Source organism: Capsaspora owczarzaki (genome assembly GCF_000151315.2).
Source record: "Capsaspora owczarzaki ATCC 30864 unplaced genomic scaffold supercont2.3, whole genome shotgun sequence".
Lineage (NCBI taxonomy): Eukaryota > Filasterea > Ministeriida > Capsasporidae > Capsaspora > Capsaspora owczarzaki.
In genome coordinates this window covers 542,305-565,333 of record NW_011887294.1, presented here as the reverse complement: position 1 = coordinate 565,333, position 23,029 = coordinate 542,305, and the positions used below count along the sequence as shown (strand labels likewise).

At 54.1% G+C, this 23,029-nt stretch overlaps 9 protein-coding genes and 1 non-coding gene across 10 annotated transcripts; 5 read left to right on the top strand and 5 right to left on the bottom strand.

The window, feature by feature from the left end:
* The first annotated feature begins 48 nt into the window (after positions 1 to 48).
* Positions 49 to 1,382, top strand: CAOG_02174 (sepiapterin reductase). The gene is made up of 6 exons (XM_004348874.2): positions 49 to 248; positions 374 to 450; positions 559 to 704; positions 802 to 952; positions 1,064 to 1,183; positions 1,266 to 1,382. Exons 1-6 carry the CDS (start codon positions 86 to 88, stop codon positions 1,365 to 1,367), a joined length of 759 nt encoding a protein of 252 aa, XP_004348924.1. The 5' UTR covers positions 49 to 85; the 3' UTR covers positions 1,368 to 1,382.
* Positions 1,383 to 1,657: 275 nt separating this feature from the next.
* Positions 1,658 to 2,945, top strand: CAOG_02173 (hypothetical protein). The gene is made up of 3 exons (XM_004348873.2): positions 1,658 to 1,802; positions 2,410 to 2,546; positions 2,642 to 2,945. The coding sequence occupies exons 1-3, from the start codon at positions 1,709 to 1,711 to the stop codon at positions 2,699 to 2,701; spliced, it is 291 nt and encodes a 96-aa protein (XP_004348923.1). The 5' UTR covers positions 1,658 to 1,708; the 3' UTR covers positions 2,702 to 2,945.
* CAOG_02172 (glucose-inhibited division protein A) lies at positions 2,895 to 6,504 on the bottom strand. The gene is made up of 13 exons (XM_004348872.2): positions 5,852 to 6,504; positions 5,699 to 5,754; positions 5,466 to 5,619; positions 5,275 to 5,349; positions 4,964 to 5,178; positions 4,743 to 4,852; positions 4,558 to 4,634; positions 4,225 to 4,472; positions 3,984 to 4,126; positions 3,683 to 3,904; positions 3,448 to 3,557; positions 3,243 to 3,339; positions 2,895 to 3,170 (listed from the first exon to the last, which is right to left on the bottom strand). The coding sequence occupies exons 1-13, from the start codon at positions 6,474 to 6,476 to the stop codon at positions 2,942 to 2,944; spliced, it is 2,361 nt and encodes a 786-aa protein (XP_004348922.2). The 5' UTR covers positions 6,477 to 6,504; the 3' UTR covers positions 2,895 to 2,941.
* Positions 6,505 to 7,466: 962 nt separating this feature from the next.
* CAOG_02171 (hypothetical protein) lies at positions 7,467 to 11,205 on the top strand. Its single transcript, XM_004348871.2, has one exon. It carries the CDS (start codon positions 7,502 to 7,504, stop codon positions 10,967 to 10,969), a length of 3,468 nt encoding a protein of 1,155 aa, XP_004348921.1. The 5' UTR covers positions 7,467 to 7,501; the 3' UTR covers positions 10,970 to 11,205.
* Positions 11,159 to 14,452, bottom strand: CAOG_02170 (hypothetical protein). Its single transcript, XM_004348870.2, has 3 exons — positions 13,707 to 14,452; positions 12,492 to 13,526; positions 11,159 to 12,391 (listed from the first exon to the last, which is right to left on the bottom strand). Exons 1-3 carry the CDS (start codon positions 14,416 to 14,418, stop codon positions 11,286 to 11,288), a joined length of 2,853 nt encoding a protein of 950 aa, XP_004348920.1. The 5' UTR covers positions 14,419 to 14,452; the 3' UTR covers positions 11,159 to 11,285.
* Positions 14,453 to 14,662: 210 nt separating this feature from the next.
* On the top strand, positions 14,663 to 14,744 carry CAOG_09386. Its single transcript has one exon. It is a non-coding gene; the product is annotated as a tRNA-Leu (tRNA).
* A 281-nt stretch (positions 14,745 to 15,025) lies between these two features.
* Positions 15,026 to 17,467, bottom strand: CAOG_02169 (hypothetical protein). The gene is made up of 2 exons (XM_004348869.2): positions 17,319 to 17,467; positions 15,026 to 16,727 (listed from the first exon to the last, which is right to left on the bottom strand). Exons 1-2 carry the CDS (start codon positions 17,447 to 17,449, stop codon positions 15,206 to 15,208), a joined length of 1,653 nt encoding a protein of 550 aa, XP_004348919.2. The 5' UTR covers positions 17,450 to 17,467; the 3' UTR covers positions 15,026 to 15,205.
* Positions 17,468 to 17,805: 338 nt separating this feature from the next.
* Positions 17,806 to 18,452, top strand: CAOG_08588 (hypothetical protein; the record flags this gene model as incomplete). The annotated part of the gene is made up of 3 exons (XM_011271886.1): positions 17,806 to 17,899; positions 18,217 to 18,270; positions 18,358 to 18,452. 3 exons carry the CDS (start codon positions 17,806 to 17,808, stop codon positions 18,450 to 18,452), a joined length of 243 nt encoding a protein of 80 aa, XP_011270188.1.
* Positions 18,453 to 18,478: 26 nt separating this feature from the next.
* On the bottom strand, positions 18,479 to 19,969 carry CAOG_02168 (hypothetical protein). The gene is made up of 4 exons (XM_004348868.2): positions 19,900 to 19,969; positions 19,361 to 19,716; positions 18,931 to 19,229; positions 18,479 to 18,775 (listed from the first exon to the last, which is right to left on the bottom strand). The coding sequence occupies exons 2-4, from the start codon at positions 19,703 to 19,705 to the stop codon at positions 18,592 to 18,594; spliced, it is 828 nt and encodes a 275-aa protein (XP_004348918.1). The 5' UTR covers positions 19,706 to 19,716; positions 19,900 to 19,969; the 3' UTR covers positions 18,479 to 18,591.
* Positions 19,970 to 20,685: 716 nt separating this feature from the next.
* CAOG_08587 (hypothetical protein) lies at positions 20,686 to 23,007 on the bottom strand (the record flags this gene model as incomplete). Its single annotated transcript, XM_011271885.1, has 2 exons — positions 20,686 to 22,331; positions 22,419 to 23,007. The coding sequence occupies 2 exons, from the start codon at positions 23,005 to 23,007 to the stop codon at positions 20,686 to 20,688; spliced, it is 2,235 nt and encodes a 744-aa protein (XP_011270187.1).
* Positions 23,008 to 23,029: the final 22 nt, after the last annotated feature.

The following is a 23,029-nucleotide window of genomic DNA, read 5'->3' as shown; positions in this document are numbered from 1 at the left end:
CCCCTCTGTTCCTCGATGCAAAGATGCTGCAAATGCATGCTCTCGGCTCAGTTCACTCTGCTTTTTTTGTTCTCTGCTTCCAGTCATGTCCATTCTGTGCATTGTCACTGGCGCCAGTCGTGGGTTGGGACGCTCGATTGCCACCGCGCTTGCCGGGACCTTCCCCTCTCTCCACTTTGTGCTTGTAGCACGCGATGCAGCGCAACTGGCCGAGACAGAGCGGCAAGTGAAGGCCATCCAGCCGCAAGGTGAGTGGGATGCCAATTGGGGAACACGGCCGCAACATCCGCACATGCTCCGCACATGCTCCGAATGTTCCAGTGACGCTCACTCGTGATGCGCATTGTCATTTGGACCTGTTGCTGCAATCCAGCCTCAACGCGTCATGTGGTGGCCGACCTTGGCGTCGCCGACCAGCTCGAGTCGCTCGTTGCTCAGATTGTCGCTCAGGTAACAAGCACGATGAGATTGCTCCATGTCGTGTTGATATTGTCATCCAATTGTCAAAAGTGGGGTCCTCATTTGCATTGAATGCTCTGTGGTTTTGTATTTCTGTAGACGGACATGTCGCGCTTCGAACGCGCGCTGCTGATTAACAATGTCGGCTCGGTCGGTGACTTGAGCTCGACGGTCGCTGGGTACAGTGACGCTGCGGCAATCCAGCAGTTTATCACGCTGAACATGACTTCCGTGATCCTCTTGACGTTAGTAGTCTGCCATTTTGTCGTTATTTGTCGTTATTGGTCGTTGTGTTTTGACTGAGAGTGTGTTTTTGAAACATGCATCTGCTTGGATGTGCAGTTCGGCTTTCCTCAAGCTTGTCCAAGGCAAGCCTGCAACCATTGTCAACATTTCATCACTGATGGCGGTTCAAGCCTTCCCGCAGTGGGGATTGTACTGCATGTCCAAGGCAGGGCGCGACCTCCTCCACAGCGTCGTTGCCAAGGAAGAGGTGCGTTTCAGATGCAGTCTACTGCAATTTACCATGATGGTGTGGTTTGCTTTGGACGATTCCTAACCTTTTTCAACACGTCTGTTGCTTTTTTTGCTTTGCACTCTGCAGAAACTTGTCAAGACGCTCAACTATGCTCCTGGTCCTCTCGACACCGAGATGCAGCATGTTGTCCGCACGACCATTGGGGATGCCAGCCAGCGTTCTTACTTTTCCGAGATGCACGACAAGGTAACAGTTGCTTTGCCGCGGTAAATGTGCTAAACTATCAAACGCCGACTGACTCACCAAGTCGTCCCAACCGCGATTGCAGAACACGCTCGTTGATCCCAACGTTTCTGCGGGCAAGCTTGTTCGTCTGCTTGAGCAGAACACGTTTGAAAGCGGCGCGCACCTTGATTTTTACGACATTTGACGAGAATACACTGCTTTTTTTTTTTTTTTTTTGACTGACAGTTGAATGAAGGATTCCGTGTCGGCTGTTGATGCAACGTACGCTAGTGTGTTACGACCTCCATACCATGCAAGCATGGATGCGGAAGTGTGTCGTTTTGACTGAGACTCTTGTGAATGAAATGAAGAGTAGAGAAGCCGGTTGGATGAAAAAACGCATTACTGTAGAGAGCTGCATGTGTTTTTTGCACAAGCGATGATTGTCGATCAACCTATCAAACTTGCAGACTCAGAAGAGTGATCTTACGTACTTGTCAATCAATCATCCCACTCTTTTTCTTTTCAGTTTCCGTTTTCCCAATAATGTTTGCTGCTGCTGCTCGTGCCATTGCTGCCAACGCGCGCTCGTACGCCACTGCCGCTGCCGGCGTCTCTGCTGAGGAGGCCCACGCCGCCCGTACGTTGTTCTTCCCTCTTCCTGCGCCCCCCCCCCCATCCTCACCTTCAGCATCAGCTTCAAGCATCAGCATGCATGGGAGGGGATCTTCAATGCAATGGTCCATCCAGCTCTTTTTTTTTCTTCTTTTTTTTTCTCTCTCTCTCTCTTTCGCGGTTCGATACTGGTCCTTCCGCCGCGCTGTCGGCCACTTCTTTAAGCTTGCTCTATCTGTTGTTTTGGTGCTTCTTCCCCTTTCCCGCGTCCTTTCCCTGCGATGGTCGTTGAAGTCCTCCTATTATTTTTTTTCTTTCTTTTTTTTTTCTCTCTCTCTCTCTCTCTCTCTCTCTCTCCCTTGCTCTCCCTTGCTCTCTCGCCGTCCTCGCTCGCGTTGTTGCTGTTTGATCTGTCGCACAGGTCATCGTTGTGTGCTGCGATCGAGCTTGGCGGGTTCGGAGTCGCCCCTCCAATGCAGCTCGCACTCATCCTCATTTTTGCCTCTCACTCTCTCGCTCTCTTTCTCTTTCTCCATCGTCCCACCATCAACTTGCCCTGGTTGCCGCAAACTAACCAAACTGCACCGTCATTGATCATGCTCACTCACAATCGGGATGCCTTGGCTCGACAGACGCCACCGTCACCTGGAAGCGAATCTCGCTGTTTGTCGCCTTCCCGGCCGTCCTGCTCGCCACTGCCAACGCTGTGGCCGCTCACGAGGAGCACCACGACTATATTGCGTACCCCCACCTGCGCATCCGCAACAAGGTGAGTTGCAAGTCCCCCGCTTTGGAAGACCTCGTCTTTTTTTGTTTGCTTGTCGTCTCACCTTTCAACTTTGTGCGTTTCGATCGTCGTTGCAGGCTTTCCCTTGGTCTGACAGCGACCACTCGCTCTTCCACAACCCGCACACCAACCACTAAACGCAGCTCTGTCCAGCGTGATTTGGTCATATCTGCTAGTCCAGACCAGCTTTTGTTTTTTCGTCTGCTTGTCTTTCGTGCCTGTCCAAGCAGTTGTCGTGAATGTAGTGCCCCCTGTGTATTTTGTGTGTGTGTGTGTGTGTGTGTAAGTGTGTGTCCTTTGTGCATCAACACGCGTTGTTGCTCCATTCTGGTCCAATCATCTCCATTGTGCACAAACCCGCAATTTATTCGACAAATTCATGCCGCTACTGTAGAGTGCTCGTGCAAGCTAGGTGACTCTGGTTGTTGACTGTCTGGCGGCGAAGCGCGGGCTGGACGGGAGCGATCGCGAGCCTCGCGCTTGATGTGTTGCAGAAGCAAAATCAAAGCGGTTGGGGTCGTGCCATGCAGCAACGAGGCTTCTTTGATTGTCCTGGGCTTGTGTAGCATCAGAGTCTGTTGAACCTCCGTGCCCAGACTGTTCAAGCTGCAAAAACGGTCAACAAAAGTCAGCGCGCACAGAACCAACAACATCAAAAAAAGGGGACCCAGCAATTACCTCTTGTAATCAAAATCGAAAGGAATCACAGTGGACTCTTCTCGACGATACGTCGCGATATCGCTCGCTTGCTTGGCCAGAAGACCTTCGTAGCGCGCTAAACCAAAGCAAGCCGAGTCGGTTTTTGCCCACACACAAAAAGTAAGTGCTCGACTGTCAAATTGACACGCAACGTCACTTCCATCGGCAAAGCAGACGCACTTACCGTCAATGGTGATTCGCTGATCGACCGCAGCACTGAACTTTGGCAAGCTCGGCACCACGGCGCGAACTCGATCAAGATCAAAGTTGGCCCGATCCAAAATTTCAAACGCGCTGCAGAACGGGTTGTTTTTGTTTTTTGTTGATTTTTTTTTTCGGTTTCAAGGATGTTGCGGTGGGATGGAGTGAGATGTGTGCGAAAGGTTCTAAAACAATCAAAGGGTGCCAGTGTGCCTCACCTGGGTTTGGTACCATCCGGAGCGACCGGGATCCCTTGAGCTGTCCAGTCTTCCGGGGATTTAGTAATGGAATTGAGTGCAGAGCGCAGCGTCTGCAATTGCTGGGTCAGCGTTTCAAACGCTCGTTTGCGATCGGGTCCGACGCATCCAACCTCAATTCCCTTCGCTGTCAGTCGCGCATCCGCATTGTCACTGCGGAGGTGGAGTCGGTATTCTGCACGGCTGTGTTTTCGACAAGCGAGAGAGCCAAGTGAGCGGAGACTTGTGCAGGAGAAATGGATTTTATGATGGACAGCCATACCTTGTGAACATGCGATATGGCTCGGGGGCGCCTTTGGACAAAAGATCGTCGACGAGCACTCCGAGATACCCGTCAGCGCGATCGAGAGTAAATGCGGGCTTTTCTGCGACAGCGAGAGCGGCGTTGATGCCAGCCAGAATGCCCTGAAGCCAGTTCCACCAATCACCACCACACGCGCGCGTCAGTTGGAGCCCGTCATGCAGCAAGAAACACTAAACTCATGATCAGAATCGATTCGTACCTGCGACGCGGCTTCTTCATACCCAGTCGTGCCGTTGATTTGGCCAGCCAAGAATAGGCGATTGATTTTTTGCGTCTCGAGAGACTCGCGCAGCTGTCGTGGGTCGATGTAGTCGTACTCGACGCCATATCCCGGACGAAGCATTTCCACATTCTCCAGGCCGGGGATGGTCCGCAAAAACTGCAGTTGCAGCTCTCGCGGAAGGGTCGTCGAAATGCCGTTCGGGTACACGACCGTGGTATTGTATCCTGTTCAAATGTTGTTGAGGCTGTGAGTTTTCATCAAGTGTTCACGCAAACAGACATGGCACGCAGCAGGCTCCAAACAACCGACCTTCTGGTTCCAACCAAACTTGGTGGGATGCTTTATCGGTAAAGCGCAATATTTTGGATTCGACAGACGGGCAATACCTGAGTCGAGAAATCATGACAGTATGTGCAGAGTGCGGTCAAGGCGCGTCAAAGGGGCAATATAGGAAGAGGGGGGGAAAGTGGGGCGTGGAAATTCAATGAGCATACCTTGGGCCTCGAGTCTCCTCCATCACATGCCGACTTAGATGAATATTCTCGCGGATGATCTTATGGCCAGCTGTTGAGGTGAGCGTCATGAAGCATTTGAGTTGATTGTTCTGACCAAGATCGAAGGCGAAAGGTCGAAAACGTGAGCTCAAGAACCGACACCACATTTGATCGATGCTGTGTCCAACGAACAACAATCAACCCAACAAACCGTGACCTACCGCATTTCGAACCGTCGTGTTCATGAAGCTGAATGGCAGTGGTGGATTGTCGCCCAGCTGAGGAACAAGGTTTGAATAGTTGATGGTTTTGCCTTCGAGTCGCGGAGGAGTGCCCGTTTTGAGACGGCCGAGAGCAAAGCCAAACCGTTCTAGTGTACGACCTAGTCCAATAGCAGGTTCGTCGCCAATGCGTCCAGCAGGGAAGCACTCTAGACCTGTTGTTGCGGTGATGAGTCGTGATTTGTTCAAGTATGGTGCTTGCAGCGGAGCTCAGCCATTCTAGTACATCAAAGAAAATAGAACGCCCGTACCGATGTTGATTTGGGCACGAAGGAAGGTCCCGGTGGTGAGCACGACTGCCTTTGACTTGATGGTCTCGCCATTGGCTGCCCAATAGGAAGCGTTCAAGACGAGAATGTGCCGCAGAGTGAGTGAATATGCTTGTTCTTACACGGAAACCCGTCCCCCCTCTTCCTCTTGGCTGTCGCATTTCACGCGTTACCTAACACGATGCCGGCAATCTGAGGCTGGGATGGAGACTCGTCCAGTAACAAGTCTTCCACAGCTGCAGCCTTCACGCTCAAATTGGGATAGGTGAAGATGGTGTCTTGCATGTATTGCTTGTACAAGTCTCGATCCATTTGTGCCCGAGGTCCCTGTAGTGAGAACGAGGATGATAAGCATGACATGGGTGCAAAATTGTACAACTAAACCAGAAATGACAACCACTCATACCCAGACAGCCGGCCCGCGAGACTGGTTGAGAACTCGGAACTGGACGCCTGCTTCATCTGCATCACATGTAATAATTTTTTGCATGTCCATGATCAGTACCAAAACGCGGAACAGGATGTCTTAGCTTGAGCACAACCACCAATAGGAACGTACCGCAGACACGGCCGCAGAGCCCATCGAGAGCGTCGATTTCACGCACAAGCGTGCCTTTGCCGATGCCGCCGAATGACGGGTTGCACGACATCTCGCCAATGGTCTCGAGCTTGTGCGTAACAAGGAGCGTGTTTGCTCCCATGCGTGCAGCGGCGGCGGCTGCCTCTGTCCCCGCGTGCCCGCCACCAACGACAATCACATCATACATGGAGCCAATCGAACGTGCTGCAGCAGCGATGGCGCTGGGCCGGTGCGCATGCTTCGTGGCGGCAGCATTCGCAGCGTCTTTGGCTTCAGCGTGCTCCCGGGCGAGTGCGGACGAGGCTGCCGTGCCCATCGGCATTGACTGCGATCGTTGCTGCTGTGATGATTGCGTCTGTTTGGAATCTGCGGTGGCTGTGGTGGTGGTGGCTGTCGGTGCTGGACCGCTCGCGGATGATGTCGACGACCATCGCTTTGGCAGAACCGCTCCGTTGCCGTAACTGTCGGCATTGCTGCGGCTGCAACCTCCGCTATCACTGCTGCTGTTAGTGATGTGCATCTGCGCTGTGAGCGTCGCTGGGGTCGCCAAGCCAGCACTTGACGTCCACGTGAGCCGTGCTTGACGCGCCACGAGGTGATACATTGAGCGGGCAAGCAGTACAAGAATGAAGAGTGGATACTCGTATGTCCTCTGCTTGACTCGCTGGTATACTCGTGTCTACTTTTGGTGTAATTTTGATGCTGCAGTCGGAGCTACTTGGAGCATTGGGCATGTTTGATGTGTTGAAAAGCCTCGTTTGCCGAATCCAAAGTACCCCGTTTGCCATGCGATTACAACCGGATGACCGGTGGTTTGAGCCGCTCGCAGTATCCAGTGTGTCGGAAATAATATTGGCTTGGATTTGCGTGCTAAGAACAGGCGGCCATGGGTGAGGAAACGGGTGCAATCAAGTTGCAAATTTCGGCTTGTTTCACTCGTTCGTATGAAGGCGAATGATGCATTGCACGTAAAGCATTTAGCAAGGTTCGTGTTGTCTTGCATTTACAGTTTGTGTGCAACGCGCTTTGGTCGTGATAAGTTGCCTCCTTGTCTTTCCGGTGGAGTTCTGAATGCCAACTGCGTTCGCAACAATGTTTGTCTGAAGAGCACATCATCGGCCTGGTTTTTCTTGTTTTTCATTTTGATCTAATCGCCACCCCACGCCCCACTTCACATGCCCACACAAAGCCATTTGCAAAAACACATAACAACACACTGCCCCACCGAAAATCCGGCTGCACAGGACCTCGCCAAGAGCCCATTCGCCACATCCAAATGGCGCTCCACAAGTTCAAAGCGCCGTCACGACATCAGATCCAGCGCCAACATCCACACAAGCCTCACCCCTCAACTTGCAGATCAGCATCTATGCAATGCCGTCCTCGGGATCAATCAACTGCACACGTTGAGCATGCGACAACCTCAACGCCCAAATACTATTGGACTTTAGTAACCAACGACGACTTAAAAACCCACGTTCATTACGCCTCTTTCACTAAACCTGCTCCCTTTTTCTTCCAATCACTCTTTTTCTTTTTCTTTTTCTTTTTCTCTCTCTTTTGTTTTTTTTTTGCCACTGCTCGACGTTTTGCTTTTTTTTTTTTTTTTTTTCTCTCTGCCGAGCTTGTATGGAACCGATCAAGACCGCCGTTTTGCCCAGCGACGCAGCCATACCAATGGACGTCGACGAGGCCCCAAGGCGGCAGATAGCCAGTGACACTCAAGCGCAGGACGGGTTGCCCGTTGGCGCGAACGCACACCAGCCTTTTCCAGCGAATCTGCAGCACGGCGTGCTTGGAGACCCCAGCCTGACTATCGCCCCGCCTGCAACTGCGCCGCATGGACCTGGTGACGGCACACACGGCACGAGCGGAGGCAGTCAGATGGACCCACACGCAGCTGCACGCGAGCTGTTCAAGCTCGAGTCGCTGCACGGCCAGCCAGATTTTTCAGTCCTGGGCCTGGCGAGCACGGGCGACGCAGAGCACAAGCCGATGGCAGGCCAGGACACGCCACAAGTCACAAGCAAGCAAGGCCACACACAGCTCGTGCATTCGGCGATGAGCCATGCCATGGTGACGAGCATCCCTGCGCCAGAGCCCGCATCGAGCTTTTCTCGAGGCCAGGTCGACCACGAAAACGCGTCGCCTGCGTCCGTTGATCGCCAAGCGGCCTCGTCTGCCACACTGTCGTCCGTAAAACTGACCAATTCCGAGCCGATGGCGGTCGAGCCTGCTGCTGCCGGGACCCACGGTGGGCAAGCCAGGCCTGAGCCGTTGGCCGACCAGCCGCCTTCCCTCTCATCCAGCCCACCGCGCAAGCGAGCAGCCGAAGAGCCGCCATCAAGCGCATCACCACCTCCACCAAGCAAGGTTCGGCTCTCAGAGGATGACGCAGCAACCCATACGGGCGAGCCCGCCACCAGCAGCACAGCAGCCACCACCACGCCTCAACCTGCGCACTCGCCGCCCTCCGACGCATCATCTTCCAAAGCCGGCCTCATCCTCCTCAATCACAAAGACAAACAACAGCAAATTGGCGGCAACCAGAGCCAGGAATCGGAACCGCAAGCCGAACACGACCTCTTGTCGTCCATTGCTACCAGTTCCACCGCAAGCAGTACGAGCGCGCCCCCAGCAGCAGCTGTCACGCGATCCGGGCGCGTGGTTAAAAAGAAGCACTATGATAACGCAGACGGTGCGGAGAGCGATTCCGATGCGGTCGAGGGCTCAAAGGCTCCGAGTGCACCTGCTGGAGGCTCGCGTCGCCGAACTGCAGCCAAAAGTTCAAAGTCTCAAGAGAAGGAATCTGTTGCCGAAGGCGAGGAACCTTCACCCGCCACTTCCACGCTCGCTCAAGCCCCTGCGCCCACATCTTCCTTGCCAGCCGATGTCGCTGCAGGCGCCGGTTCCGCAGTCTCGATGCCCGCAACATCCACCGAAGCCCCTCGCTCACGTTCTGGACGGATTCTCAAACCGACCGAGGCTGCAAGTCTCAACGACAGTGGCGAAGCAGCAAAGGCCTTCAAAGCTGCGACACAACCCATTTCAGCCGCCAATCCCGCCACCCGCTCGCGCCCGCGCAGTGCTCGTGCGGGTGCAGCAGCGACCGAGCACGATGCCACAACAACTGTCAACGCACACGAAATCGCGAATGACAACGAGGTGTCAGCCGCTCCCAGTCAAGTGACTGTGACTGGTTCGACCACCCCTCCAGTCGTTGTTGCGATGGACACGAGACTTGACGGTGGCTTGCAAGTGCCGCCCCGCCTTCTGGATTTGTCGTCGCAAGAAGATCCCAACTCGTTTTTGCTCGACACGTCGGCGGAGGCACCTGAAGATTCATCCAACGATCCTGTGGATCGAAGCAGCAGCGCCTTTGAGCTCGGTATCTTCCCTCTCGACAGCGCCATGATTATGTCTGGCGGTCCTCGGAGCAGTAGCAGCGCGAGCAGTAGTGTGAATGGCACTAGTCACAGCGCCAAGAGTCCGTTCGCCAGCAATCCTGTGCTCACACTTCCCCCTGCGCTTGCAGCATCTCCTTCCGAACATGGATCAGCCTTGGCCACCTCTGCTGATTCGAACAACGAGAGTGCTTCGGTCGCTTCTCCGGGCACAGGCCAGCTGAGTAGCGCTGACAAACGCAGGCTGACAATGCAAAAGCGCGAGGAGTCGAAAGAGTACAAGCGACAGTGGGCAAGGGTGCACAGAGAGGCCGCCAAAAAGCGAAAAGAGCTCGAACGAGCCGCTGCTGCGTCTGCCAATGGCGAGGATGGTCCAGCTGCGGCTGATGACGACCCCACCACCACCAGCACCACCACCAGCACCACCAGCACCACCACCACCACCACTACTACTACTACTCTCACCGGTGCTTTGTTTGACGGTGCGCCTGCGGACGACAGCGCGAATCCAGGGAGCTCTGAGGATGGCGACGCTGCTTCTCGCCGAAGAAGCACCCGAGCTCGCACCACCACTCGACAGTTCCCAGAGCCTTCCAAAGCGGGCAACGATGAAGAGGAGGACGGCGATGAAGGTCGGAACGCTGGCAGCGATGCCGAGGCAGGATCTCATCGCTTGCGCGGCCGTGGTGACCAAACCTGGGACGTGCCCGCTTCGCTTCGCCGCCGTAGTGTCAACGCCAGCGGGACTGAGGATGCTGGTCGCTCTGCTGGTCGGCGCGGTGCTCGACCCACCGAGCTTCAAAGCCTGATGGGTGCCGACACGCCTGACAACAACGGCTCGGCCGAAGCTGGCAACCAAGCGTCCGCCATGGTCATTGACAAGCGAGAAGCCGAACGCGACGACGGCGGCCCTTCGTCGGGACCACGGTCTCGCGCCGCTGCATCCGAGCCAGCGAGCGCCAAGGGGCAACCTGGCAACGAGGGCAATTCGGGTGCCAAGCGGCAGCGTGCGCGTCGTCGCGAGCGAGATGACTCTGACTTTGAGGATGGGCCGCCGCGTGAGCAGACGGACGATTCTGTGCTCGGCCGTCTGGCCAAGAGCGGCGTGGTTGTGGGTCCTCGTGGGGCCAATGGCGCGCGTGCTGAGGACGACGAAAGTCGAGCACCAAAGCCTCGAGGCCGCCACGCCGCTGCTGCTTCCAGAGCTTCGGCTGCTGCACAGCTTGCCCGCACTCCGCAACCTCACCTGCTTCCTACCCCTGCGGACAGTGCAGAATTTGACGGCGCCGCCGCGTTGCTCAAAATTGCATCGGCAGGGCCGCGCCCAGTACCCAGCGAGCCGATCCAAGCCTTTCAAGTGGACCAGTTGGTGCTTCAACGGCGACATTTGCCGCCGCACCCCACCTACATGCTCGGTCCCTCTGCGCTGGATCCCCTTGCTGTGAGAGTGGCCGAAATCCGCTTCCGACAGTGCATGCTGTCCTTGTCTGATCAGCTTTGGGCGCAGGCTGCTGCACTTCGTGCCGAAGAAGAGCGTGACAAGAGCCACAACATCAATCCGGCTGACCTTGCTGATGCGCCCAACGAACCTGCGCGAGAAGAAGACACGCTGATTCGACCTGCCGGCGAAGCGAACGATCTGCCAGTTTTTGACCGTCCGCCTTCACTAGCAGTTGCACCCATCTCCTCATAACCAAACAAATCTGGCTAGTTTTAAGTGTTGGTTTTTAAGTTGTCTGTGTTGAAACGTGTCTGGCTTGTTGGTTTGTAGTTGACGGCGTAAACAACAGTAGGCTAGTTTGCAGTAGGCTAGTTTGTTTCAGAAACATTCAGTAGTATTGGCGAGTTTTCCTTTTTTGGTTTTTTTGCTAGGGTTTTCATCGCATCAACGCTCGAGTGTTTTTTTTTTAATAAAAAAAATAGATGAATAGAAGCTACTGGGTGACCGCCGTCTCGAATCGATGCCAAACCACATTATGCGAATCAAAATACAATGTATTGTCACAGCGTCACTGGTCAACCGCTGGAGGCACTCCATGGCGCGTCCACAAGAAGATACTCTTGCCAGAACTCGAAGTGTTCAAATCGGTGGGCAGCCGCGAGAAGCCTTGGTTGGAGAAATCCATGTCCTTGCCTCGCGAGACTGCGAGATCGACGATGGGTGCAGCGCCAGCCTCCCCGCGCAAGTACCACAGAAAGACGTTTCGCTTCGAAACAATGCTCTTGTTCAAAGCGCGTTTGATCAGGATAAAACCGCGCGCATGCAGTCGCGCCGCCTCCGCGTCGGATGTTGACACGGCGAGGGCGGTAATTGGCCGAACCCTGAGCAACGGATGGCCTTTGCGGGCGGAGAAAGGTGTGGTCTTGAACCAAATATGAATAGTAATCCCGAGAGTGGCGTCGCGGTTGATGTCAACCTCCAGCCGGCGAAACCCGCGCTGGTGCATTAAATCAACGGAATCGCCCTGGTACGCCACTTCCACATACGTCAGCGCTCCTCCTTCGTGCACAGGCTCTGCCGATGGCTCAAGCAAGAGGGAGGAGGACGAGCTGGTTGACAGGAAGGCCGGCCTGCCTGGCTGCTGGGTAATAATTTTCGGGGATGGCGGAGCGGGGGAGTGCGCACTCGTGCTCGTGCTGGCGTTGCTGCTGTTGGGATGGTTGATGCTGTTGGATTCGATGGACTGGCCAAGGCGTGTCAGAACTGCCACCCGGAAATCACCGAGGAGTAGCGGAATGACGCTGACTTGACAGGTCTCGTTGGAAAACGCGTGCGATAGCGTCGAGTGTGGTATTGCCCCGGTTGGCAGTCCTGCTGCGGCCGCGACTTTTGCCGCAGCTTTGGCAGCGTGCTTTCCTTTATCACGGAAGTCGGCAATAAAATCCACCTCCCGCCATAGCGCGGCATAGTCGGGCTCACTCAACTTGCTCGAAGCGAGCGCAAACACATCAAGCGCCTCCCCGATGCTACCCCACGAATCAAACAGGAATGTGAGTAGATCGCTGACGACGCCTCGATCAAAGACTACGGCACGATGGAGCGCTTGAAAGAAGCCGTCATGCAAGCGGTGCATCGCAACATGGTACTTTTGGGCCAATTCGTTCGGTTGGAGACCTGTGAGTTTTCGTCAACCAGAGCAATCGAGTTGTTAGTGTTGAGCGGGGCCACAATATCTCGTCACGACACACACACACACACACAAGTTACTCCTCACCTTTCATCTGTGAAATGGTGACAAGCTCTGCCCACGAATCGAACGCAGCAGAGAGCAAGGATGAAAAGCTGTCGTTGAGCACTGCACCCACAATCTCTTGCATGAAGCGAAGCAGATGCTCGACCAAGTTGCCGAACGAATCCTCGCCAAGCATGTCAATGTAAGCTTGTCGGTCTGAGCGTTGCATCTCGGCACAAAGCAGCTTGTACGCGAAAAAGCAACGCTGGTCGGACATGTACTTGTCAATCAAGCTTTTGGACAGGACAGGCTGCAGCGTCGGGTCTTGCAAAAAGCTTTGCATGCAGCCAAAGTCATAGGGGAGAGGGCCAATCGGCATGCGGAAGCGAACGAACGACCGCACCTTTTCTGCAATGAGCGTATCGACTTGCCGCGCAGCAACTCGCACCGCCTCGTTGCACTCGGCAAGGTCAACAGCACTCGCAACGCTTCGCTGTAGCAAATTCATGCCCATTGTTTTGGTGAGCAGAATAGTTTTGAGCGTGGAAAACAAGGTGGAGGCTGAGGCCACCGAAAAGACGGCGAGCAAGGCGCGACGAGGCATGAGATGGTGCTGGATGCGCATGTGTCGCTTTTGCTTCTTTGTCAGTCGCATCAGACGCGCAACCAGCTGATCGCGCTGTGCGTCGAAGAACACTCGCAACGCGGGAGGGAGATCTTGAATCGAATGCGACGCTACAAGCAAATCCAACAAGCCCGTGAGCTCAGCATTGCTCCCGCCGGACTTGCGGTCTGAAGCCAGAAGCAGCGTGTTGAACATTTCCAGGAATTGGGTACGCAACACTGCCGATGCCTGCAGCTGGTCTGCAAGTGCATTGACTGACGAGGCGTCGAGCTGCAGTTCCGCACTGCAGTCCTCGGACAAGTCTGCCTCCTCCTCATGCTGGGCAAAGGTGGCCGCATTCGCGAGTTCTTCACGAATGGCAGGGGCAGGGAACGGCAATCCGGGTCCCGGAGACGCAGATTGTGAGTGTTCAAGTGGCATGTCGAAGGCGTGGTCTGGTCCAAGTGGTAAATCTGCACAAAAAAAAAAAAAAAAAAAAAAAAAAAACAACAAGAAAGAGGTACAAGGGCGTTCTTTGCACGAAGCGGCGAGCGGAGCCCAAAAAGAACAAAACAAAAACAAACCAAACCAACAAATACATTGAAGCAAAAAACAGGCTTCCCCCTCCAACTCCGAACTGAGATTTCGCGCACCTCCTGTACTACTGGTCATGACGGTCGGGTAAGTATTCAGATCGGACATGGTATTGATGATCTCGGCAGCTGGGTTGGGAATGGAGACGGTTGGTACAAAGGCATTCGGGTTTTCGTCCAGGGTGCGCAGCCGATGGTCTCGCTCGCCAGTTGTCGGCAGTGAAAATGCAATGTTGCCCACAACCCAGTTGACAATGCGCTTGGATAGGCTCTTGGACGTGGCGCTGTCGTGGCGTGCGATGAATTGCGGCAGTGCAAGAACGAATGCATCAAACGCCTCGGCAAACTCGGTGCTGTGCTTGGACAAGTGCGGTATTGCGAGGAGTTTACGGCGAGCTACAGCCAGGATGCTGTGCGGAATGGGTTTGCTTGGATTCGGAGGATGAGGAGCAGCTGGTGACGCTGACTGGTTCGCCAGGCCAAAGAACTGAGCATCGAGCGTTCCGGCGGCAGTCCCGGCGGCAGTCCCAGCACTGACCGGCTGCCTGGCTGCGTCTGTTGCCGTCGCAGCAGCAAGGAAGGCGGCTGGGTTGGCGAGCAGGGCGTTGAGCTCGTCCTGGACGATCATCTGCAGCAGCGTCCGCTTCAACGTCTGCTCCCGCTGAAACCAGCTCGCCGTTGCCGTTGGGGCAGCCTGCTCAGCGCTCGACACCGGTGGTGCACCTGCAGACTGCTGCCCAAGCGGCGTCGCAGCTGCAACCGGAGCAGCCATGGAGCAGATTCTGGACACAACAAAATTTTAAGGCAGACAAAAAAAGCAATGGATTCTCAGAAAAATCGAACGCGCAGAGATCAGAAATCAGACATAGGAATGGTAGTAAATGGTCGTGAAGCCATCAAATACGAAAATGGGAAAGGGGGGGGGTCCTTGCATTTGCTTCAAATTGCAATTTGACCTCAAAGTTCGGTAGGCCAGGCATACATCAACTACAATATTGCCCAACCAGTGTCTTCAAGTAGGAGTAGGAAAGTGGTTAAATCCGATCGACTCAAGTTCGATTCTCTTGCAGTTCGGGGGTTCGAATCCCTCCTCCTACATGCGTTTTCTTTTGCTGAGTTTTTTTTCCCCTTTTTTTTTCCCTTTTTTTTTTTCCTCCCGTTTTTTGCTTTTGTTTTTCCTTGACGCTACCCAATTACGTTTTGATTTGATTCTTCCAGATGAGCAAGGTGAATGCTATTGTCTACAAGGCGTTTCGTACTTTTCCCTTGCAAGTACCAAAAGCGTGTTAGCTTTCGTCAACAACAACTCCCCCCTCCGCTTCAATGAGCCTTCATCCAGACAGGACCGATTGAATGTACAAGTTCAGCTTCAATGAAAAAAACAAATGCATTTTTAACCAATGAATAACACACAAGCCATGTTGAAATCCACAAAACCAGAAACACACAGAGAGAAAAAGAGAGAAACGAAAAAAAAAAAAGGGGGGGCCAACAGAAGTCGTCAACAAAATCCATGCTACTCAAGAAGAGCACACACCTGCGGGAATCACAGCGGTGCTTCACTTGCCCTCAAACCCTGGTCGCTTCTTGGGCTTGCCGTTGGAGGGCTTGCCACCTTTGCCGGGAGACTTGGAGCCCTTTCCGCCCTTGCCCTTGTTGCCAAACTTCTTGTGTTCATGTCGCTCGGCGAGATTGCGGTTGCGTTGTTCTTGGCGCTTGGCCTGGGAGGCCTTGACACCACGCTCGCGCTCCTTCCATTCGACCGAGGACTTGAGTTTTTGCTTTTCCTTCTGCTTGAGCGACCGCTTCATCATCTTGAGATCGTCCTTGACCTTGGTGCCTTCGGCCTTGGCCATGGCCTTTTGCCAGGCTTCCTTCTGCTCAATTTCGGCGGCTTTTGTGGCGTCGGTGGACTTGAGCTCGTCCACTTGCTTTTTGTGTTGCTCGGCGCGTTCAATCAGCTTCTTGTAGTCCTTGCCATGCGGATTGATGATGGTGCCACCAATCACCTTGGACTTTCGCTTCTTTTCCTGCTCGAGCGAGCTGAAATCAAACTTGCTAAACACGACCGAGCCGTCGGCGGTGGTCGGACGAGCGTTGGCTGCGCCGTTCGAGGCGCCAGCGGCAGCTCCAGCTCCCGCAGCAGCTGCAGCGGCCACCTTGGCAGCAGCAGGAGCAGCAGCCTTCTTGTTCTCGCCAGCGGCAGCTTTCTCTTTTTCGAGGCGTGCGCGCTTTTTGGCATTCTCGTGCGTCTCGTCCGCCTTTCGCTTGGAGCGAATGGATCCAAGGCGCTCGTGCAGGCGTTGGCGAAGAACGGAAATCGAAGGGCTTTCGCCAGCGGTTGCAGAGGCAGGGGCCGAGCTGGATGCGGCCGCCAGTGCTTCTGCAGCTGATGCTACTACTGGCTTGTCTGTCTGAGCTGTTGGCTTGTCGGCGTGCTGTGCTGCTGGTTGTGACGATCGTTGTTGGGCCACCGGTTTTGTCACGGATTGAGTGCGCTTTTGCTGTTGTTGCTGTTGTTGTTGCTGCTGATGTTGTTGCTGCTGCTTTTGTTGCGCTTGTTGCTTAGCAAGAGTGGGTCGAGGAGCAGGCTCGTCGTCGTCCGAGTCAGAATCGTCATCATCGTCATCGTCATTGTCGTTGCTACCGTTTGCACCGCTGCTGGGGTGTGCAGATTGGTGCTTTCCGTTTGACAAGGCGCGCTGGGAGGCAATCAGCAAATCCTGCGATCGGTTCTCGTCGTCACTAACATTGTCATCATCATTATCATCGCTGTCTTCTTCCTCATCTGAATCGTGTGTGCGCTTTTGAGCGACACGGCCAGCAGTTGTAGCCTGAGGTTGCTGCTTCCCCTTGGGTTGACCAGGCCTGGCAGCGGCGGCAGCAGCAGCAGCGGCAGCAGCAGCAACAGCAGGTTTGGACTGGGGTTGTGGTGGCTTTTGCCCTCCAATCGTAGCAATACGAGTGCGCTCTGCCTCCTGCTTCTTGACTTGCTGGACGGTGACTGGGAGTGCAGCGTCTGCTGTCGGATCGAGGCGAGCGCGCTTGCCAGCCTGCTTGGCGGCTGCCAACTCCTTGACTCTGTGTTGTTTTATTGTCGGCACATTGACAACCAACAACCAACATGTCATGCAGTGTGAGCTTTTGTTGTCTCCGATCGCAAGCATGAATGTCGGTAGCAAGTGGCCGTCGTAGTGGTGTGGTGATGGAGACGAGCTTTTCACGAGTCTTGCGATTCCCCCCCCCCATTTTCAACTTGCTTCGTGCGTCATACAGCGTGAGAGACGAGCGACGAGTCGAGTGATGAGATGAGAAGCGATGAGATGAGTGGAGGGAATGAAGCCGAAGCAAACAAAAAAAAAAAAAGAAAAAAAAAAAAAAAGGGCCATGTGGAGAGCAACGCATGGTCGACCACGACAAAGGGCCATTCAACAGGCCAAGACCCAGGGGCCCTGTTCCGCCAACCCCTACCCTCCAAGAGGTATGCTGATGCTGCCATTGCTTTGTGTGGCATTGGCGGAAAGTCAACCCGGTCGAAGGTGGGGGGCAAGTAAGGCCCTAGCTTCTCATCTCTCTCTCTCCCTCTCCCCCGTACCGCCCAGCCTGACTCGTAACTCGTCGTTGCACTATGAACCAGAGTCAGAAGGTCCAACGAGCCAAAACGAAACATACGCAGCAGGGGTCTTCTTGCGCTGCTGCGAGCGCTCCCAGCGGCTCTGCTTCTCGCGCTCGTCTGGCTCGAGATAGTGCTTGGCTGGGATGAGGTTGATCATGGCGTCGAAAAACGCCGCATCGTCAGCCATGGTAAAAGAAAACAAAATTTCTAAGACTGAATTCTAATGTAATCAAATGAGATTGAGAAATTTGGGATTCAGTGTCTGAGCGAGAACTGAGATTCAATCTCAACAAACCCAATGCAACGAAACGATCTGTCTCTCCCTCTCCATCCAACGACAGACTTCATCTCTACATCCTATCTTCATCTATTCTCTGCTGTTCATTCATAGCAGTCCAAGTTTTTTCCCCACCGCTTTCTATTGTATTCCCAATGGTAAAAGCGGCGACGATCGCTGATGCTTGCTTGGACCACCCGACCCGTCACTCACGTCACTCTCACTCCAACCCCCGCCCCTCCTTAACACTTGGTTGCTTGTTTCTGATGCAGGACTCGCGCTTTAGTAGCGTGCACAGGCCGCGTCGGATTGTCGGAGTTGCCGATGCCGCTTGGCGCAATGACAAGCTGCCTGTCGAGCGTAAGTCGTCCTCGCACTGTTCGAGTCACCCCCGAAACACCACATTCTTCAAGCGAGACTATTGAGTGCAATCGTACGAGATCCCGGCGGCGAGGGTGCGACTGGTCGCCTGCCCTGATCTTCCGACGGTGTTTTCTGTGCACTGCTCAGACAGTTGCACAAGTTGATCTTTACTCGTCGGTCTCTATTCCGATAATCCATATTGTATTGAGGTTGTAATGGGAATGGCTGGCGTATCACAGACTCACTCGTTGCTCTACAATCGCTTTTGTTCCCTTTTGTATTTTTCTGTTTTGCTTTTTGCAACCCTCACGCAGCAATCCGAGTCCCACCACAGCACGAAGTGCATGCAGACGACATGCCAGAAACAAGTAAGAGTGCTTAGAGTCATGTTGGTCAAAGTTTTGCAAGTCCCAGAGCTGATTTTTTCTAACTCGTTCGCGTATGGTTCGTTGCAGGCTTGGAAGTCCTTCGAGAACGAGAGCGCCAGTGGCACGACTTGGCCCTTCCCACCTTTGAAGCTTCGCTGTTGTCTCGCCAACTTCGGAGATGATTGGAAACGTTTGTTCACTTGATGCAGTATTTTTGTAGTTTTTTTTGTATTTTTCGTCCTTTTTTTGTTTTGTTTTGTTTTGATGGTAATTGTACAGCGTGTTGTTCAAACTCATTCCAGAGGCACTGGAATAAACACATTACAAAGAAAACAAGTCATCGTCCAGAATGTGCTCGTTTTCGTTCAGCTTTCGCTTGCCCTTGTCAAAGGACGCAGGCCGTTCCGTGTTCTCGGGGAGAATGAAGTGTCGCTCTCGCGGCTGCGGTGTCGTGGGCGCACTGCCAGATCGCGGGACTGCAGTGCTCCGCGCAACAGCAAGCGCCCTGTCCAAGAGAATGCAGAGTAAGAATGTGATGAGGGCGAAGAGGTTGCGTCTGTCATCGGCAACACTGCAACGATATGCAGCACGCCATAAAGACAGTAACAACAGCAACAACCCGAACAACACCACCACCAACAGTGCCAACTGCAGACGTACGGAGGAGGCTCGGGGAATGCAGAGTCCAGCTTCGAGACAAAGGCCTTGGATTGTGCGAGCTGCGAGTCGTACTTTTGCAAGAGTTGGTTTGCAGAGACGGATCCGTTGGATTGCCCAGAGGTCGAAGCGCCGGAAGCGTTCGTGGAAGCAGCGGCCAGAGCCGCAAGGCTGGTTCCGGGCTGCCATCCGAGCTCGATCAACGCCTCTGGCGTGCAAAACTTGATTGGAATGGCTACGCTCTTCTTGATCATGAGTGCGTTCTGATTCCACAGGTTGTTGGATCGCTTCAGGTTTTCAATCTGCGTCAAAAACGACGAACGAGTCATGCAAGAAAGCGGTGAGCACTCACACAAAAGAGGTTTCCAGCTTCTCCCCAAACGCGCACTGCAAAATGCAACGATACACTACAAAAGCAACCCATATCACGTACAGAAATGCCGTATTTGATCGAGATACCCTGCAGCGTGTCTCCGCGGCTGACGAGGTGCGTGAGGGACTCTTCGGACTTGCGAATGGCAATGTCCATCGCCATGCGCGCGTCCGTGGGAGCACCTGACGATGATGCGGATGCTGATGCTGATGCTGCCGCTGCCGCTGCTGCTGCTGCGCGCTCAGAGCCCGCAATGGCCGCCGCCAGAGCACGAGGCTGGGCGAGCTGTGCTTCGGTCAGGCTCGATCGCTCCTTCTTTGCTGACTGCTGCTGCTGCTGCTGCTTCATTGCGCGGGTCAGCGGATCATCGTCCAGCAGACTGACAATAGTGTGATGAGCGCTCATGCTTTCTTTTCCTGTCAGCGGTCAAGGTGTTCAGGGTGTTCAGGGTGTTCAGAGGTCAGAGGTCAGAGGTCAGGAGTCTTTGATCTATCCACCCGTCAACCTTCCACACAGCGACCCTTCCCCCTCCAGTTTCAAAAAGCTCCACCGAAACATGCAACGTTGAAGCAAACAAACAAACACTCGGAAAGTCGTACTTGTTGTGCGTGTTGTTGAGTGTTCTTTGAAATGAGTGAATGAGTTGAAATGAAGAAGACGAAGGAAATACAAAAAGGAGCACTGCCGCAAAAAAAAAAAAAAAAAAAAAAAAAAAAAAGAGAACTTCGATGTTGCTGTTGTTGTTGTTGTTCTTCTTCTTCTTCATCATCATATCTGATTTTCAGCGGCCCACACGCTCACGTAGTGCTTGTGTACTGCCATCCAAGTTAATCCGAAGGGCGCAGTCTTGCTTTTTCTTGTCACCGTTCCGCTCAACTTGCTTTTTGCGCGCCCTTTTCGACCCTTCCCACGACCCCAGTGCCCTCCCCTTGTTCCAGTCAGCATAAATAAGTTTGCACTTTCATAAAACATCACCAGCGAGGACAGTCATGTTTTTTTTTTCTCTTTCCAACAGCATCTTGGAGCAACCAAACGAGCATGAGCGAAAGAGCGGAAAATTCGAGTCCCAGCTACGGTGCTTCTTGTTACACCCGAGAGGGAGGAGTAGGTAGATACAAAGTACATTGAGCACTGAGCTAGCAGATATGGGTTGGGGTGTACCATTTCTTGCTCCAGCTCGCGCGCGAATTCTCAGGAGCTCCGGCGTGAATGGCGCGACGCTGCTGTTGAAAGTTGGATCTCGTCGTAAACGTTGCTATTCAGCACAAAGTTGAATTCGTCAAAATAAGTGCCGTGTGGTTTTACTCAAAGGACAGACAATCAAACAAGCAGAGGCAAAAGCCAAACGACAAGAAACAAAACAAACAGACAACCAACGACAACAATTAAGTCCTATCATGGTAAGCGGGAACGCGCTGCAAATGACGAGCCAGAGGCATGTCCAACACAAACTGCGCAACATCTTCAGGTACGCGCAGATCGGGCTGCGGGACGGGTGGGACGAGTCCAAGAAGCGCATCAATGTTGCTGACACCGAGTGCTTTGGCAACTGCTGCCTCGCTCCCTTCGTGCCGCCACAGCTTGAGTCGGCACAGCGAGGAAAGTCTCAAAGGCTGCGCTTGCTCGGCCATTTGCAGAATCTGCTTGAGAGTTTCCTGGTTGGTTGCTTCCACTCGGTCAGGCAAGCGAGCCCACTCCTTTCCAAGTGCTCGGTCATAGGGATGCTTGACATTTGGCCAGCCACCACGTGATGATGATGAGACGAAAGCGAGGCATTTCGAAGGAGAGAGTCCCCACGCAAGCAAGCATCCGACAACCAGGCGTTGAGTCGCCGCCACCGCAAATGGATGAGCGGAATTCCGCCAAGATTTGACATCGAAAGCAGGCAAAGTACGAAAGCCTGCAAGCTCAAACTGGTAGAGCCAATTCGAAAAGTACGATGTCGGGTTGTCAATGAAGTTCTGCTGGCCAAGTTCAGGTAGCCACTCAAGCACAGGTGCCATATCCCACCCCGCCGCCCCCGTGAACCAATCAGCATAGTACCAAAAATGATCACTGCAAACGACTTCTTCAGCCTGCTCGGTCACGCCAAACTTGTCGTAAACCGTCGGACCCGTGGGCCGTGGCGGATGCACGCAGTCGTAGGACGCAGGCTTGCGCTCGGGGTACAACCACTCCAAGACGAGCGTGACACAGTTCCACGCATTCGGTCTGCGGCGATCGACGTGGTTGTCCAGCCAGAAAGCCAGCAGTTTCTCGCGAAGATCTTGCATCTCCTGGTAGTGATGCCTTAAACAGTACCGAAGCATGTCAATGCTGGTCGAAGCACAGTGCTGAATGATATCTTTCGGTGGTCGTACACGCTCGACGAAAATCCAGTAGCGGAACAGCATGACCCACACAGCTGATGGGGTATAAAATTGGTCGCAGTACATGTCATTCCCCAACAACGCCGTGGACAGCGTGAGGGACCGACCAACCCGAATCGTCTCCAGCGCGTCAAACAGCTCCATAATGGAGCCAGTCATGAGCGGGCTCTCAATGTCATCCCAGTACCGAGTGTAGCGGCGCGAGTGCATCACCCAGCCAGTCTGTTCACTGCCAGTCCCGCTAGAGAATGAAGCGAAATAGGTATCTGAGTCACCCCAGTAGAGTTTCGCGCTCAGAGGCAAACCAGTCGCAACCAAGTCCATCTGCAGTGTCGGGTCGCGCAGCAGGTCTCCATGAAACGTGAGACGGTCGATGTTGGACTGGTTGATTGAGCACGAGGTTGCTGTGGCTTCATCGACCATGAAAATGCGAGAAGCATTGCGCTCGGCACGCCGCAGGCAGCGACGTACAAATCGGGACTTGGTGTCGATGGCGACTCCTCGATGCGAGAAGCGCGCACGCTCGGCCGACTTGGATGCCACGAACGAAGGAAGCAGGCGACGTCCAACTGCCCAGTTAAACTCGGGGCTCGCATCCAGTGGATTAAAGTCGGGCTCGCGGTTCACTGGGTGGTTTTGGATAAAGCCATCCAGGGGAAAGTCTGGGATGGATTGTCAAGCAGAGTGAGAAGGTGAGTCGTTTGCTATTTTTTGGTTGTCGCATTGCGTTGCTGTGTTCAGTCGGTTACCTTGAGATCCATCAAAAATGTCCCACCAAAAAGACAGAGGGGCTCGATTGGAATCGGCCGTCTCGACGCCGGAGCTGGAGCCCGAGCTGGACGATGCACGCGCGGTCGTGGCTTCTGAGATGGAGCACGATGCGCCAGGCCGCACGCCTGCTTTGGCGGCTTCTGCGACTGCGAGCGCCCATGGCGTGGGAGCCTGCTCTGACTGTGATGGAGTAGACTCGGGTGCAGCAGCAGCAGCAGCAGAGCCCTGCTTCAGCTTGGTCGGGACTGGTCGCTGGCACTTTAGCATGGAAATCACCCACTCCTCCGGGTCGAAGCCAGCCTCGCGGATGCTGTTCCACAACGGGTCTGTCGCGGGATCGCGCTCGTGAAGAATGCCGACATAGCCGAATCGCGCATCCTCGCGGTACATTGGGTGCCGTCGATAGTTGAGCTCGTCCAGCGTGTCGTCGTCGCTCTCCCGATCGTCAAAGTCCACAGCTGAGTCGTCGTCGCTGTCGTCATCGGTAACGATGTTCCTAGCACTGCTGTCCGAGTCGAAGCCATAAAGGTCGATGGAACTGTCAGAGTCGTCAGAGTCGTCGGACATTGGAAGCGGAAAAAAAAAGCTG

Bases quoted from the DNA above. Each gene is read 5' to 3' on its own strand.
- CAOG_02173 (XM_004348873.2), top strand. From the start codon at position 1,709: ATGTTTGCTGCTGCTGCTCGTGCCATTGCTGCCAACGCGCGCTCGTAC. The intron at 1,803-2,409 runs GTACGTTGTTCT...TTGGCTCGACAG, and splicing joins TGAGGAGGCCCACGCCGCCC to ACGCCACCGTCACCTGGAAG. The intron at 2,547-2,641 runs GTGAGTTGCAAG...TCGTCGTTGCAG, and splicing joins ACCTGCGCATCCGCAACAAG to GCTTTCCCTTGGTCTGACAG.
- CAOG_02170 (XM_004348870.2), bottom strand. From the start codon at position 14,418: ATGGCTGCTCCGGTTGCAGCTGCGACGCCGCTTGGGCAGCAGTCTGCA. The intron at 13,527-13,706 runs GTGCGCGAAATC...TTTTTTGTGCAG, and splicing joins CATGACCAGTAGTACAGGAG to ATTTACCACTTGGACCAGAC. The intron at 12,392-12,491 runs GTGAGGAGTAAC...GAAAACTCACAG, and splicing joins CACCATTTCACAGATGAAAG to GTCTCCAACCGAACGAATTG.
- CAOG_02174 (XM_004348874.2), top strand. From the start codon at position 86: ATGTCCATTCTGTGCATTGTCACTGGCGCCAGTCGTGGGTTGGGACGC. The intron at 249-373 runs GTGAGTGGGATG...GCTGCAATCCAG, and splicing joins GAAGGCCATCCAGCCGCAAG to CCTCAACGCGTCATGTGGTG. The intron at 1,184-1,265 runs GTAACAGTTGCT...CCGCGATTGCAG, and splicing joins TTTCCGAGATGCACGACAAG to AACACGCTCGTTGATCCCAA.
- CAOG_02171 (XM_004348871.2), top strand. From the start codon at position 7,502: ATGGAACCGATCAAGACCGCCGTTTTGCCCAGCGACGCAGCCATACCA.
- CAOG_02168 (XM_004348868.2), bottom strand. From the start codon at position 19,705: ATGAGCGCTCATCACACTATTGTCAGTCTGCTGGACGATGATCCGCTG. The intron at 19,230-19,360 runs GTACGTGATATG...TTTTTGACGCAG, and splicing joins CGATCAAATACGGCATTTCT to ATTGAAAACCTGAAGCGATC. The intron at 18,776-18,930 runs GTACGTCTGCAG...TCTCTTGGACAG, and splicing joins GCATTCCCCGAGCCTCCTCC to GGCGCTTGCTGTTGCGCGGA.
- CAOG_02169 (XM_004348869.2), bottom strand. From the start codon at position 17,449: ATGGCTGACGATGCGGCGTTTTTCGACGCCATGATCAACCTCATCCCA. The intron at 16,728-17,318 runs GTATGTTTCGTT...AAAACAACACAG, and splicing joins CGCAAGAAGACCCCTGCTGC to AGTCAAGGAGTTGGCAGCCG.
- CAOG_02172 (XM_004348872.2), bottom strand. From the start codon at position 6,476: ATGTATCACCTCGTGGCGCGTCAAGCACGGCTCACGTGGACGTCAAGT. The intron at 5,755-5,851 runs GTACGTTCCTAT...CATGTGATGCAG, and splicing joins GCTCTGCGGCCGTGTCTGCG to ATGAAGCAGGCGTCCAGTTC. The intron at 3,340-3,447 runs GTAAGTGCGTCT...GCTTTGGTTTAG, and splicing joins TCAGCGAATCACCATTGACG to CGCGCTACGAAGGTCTTCTG.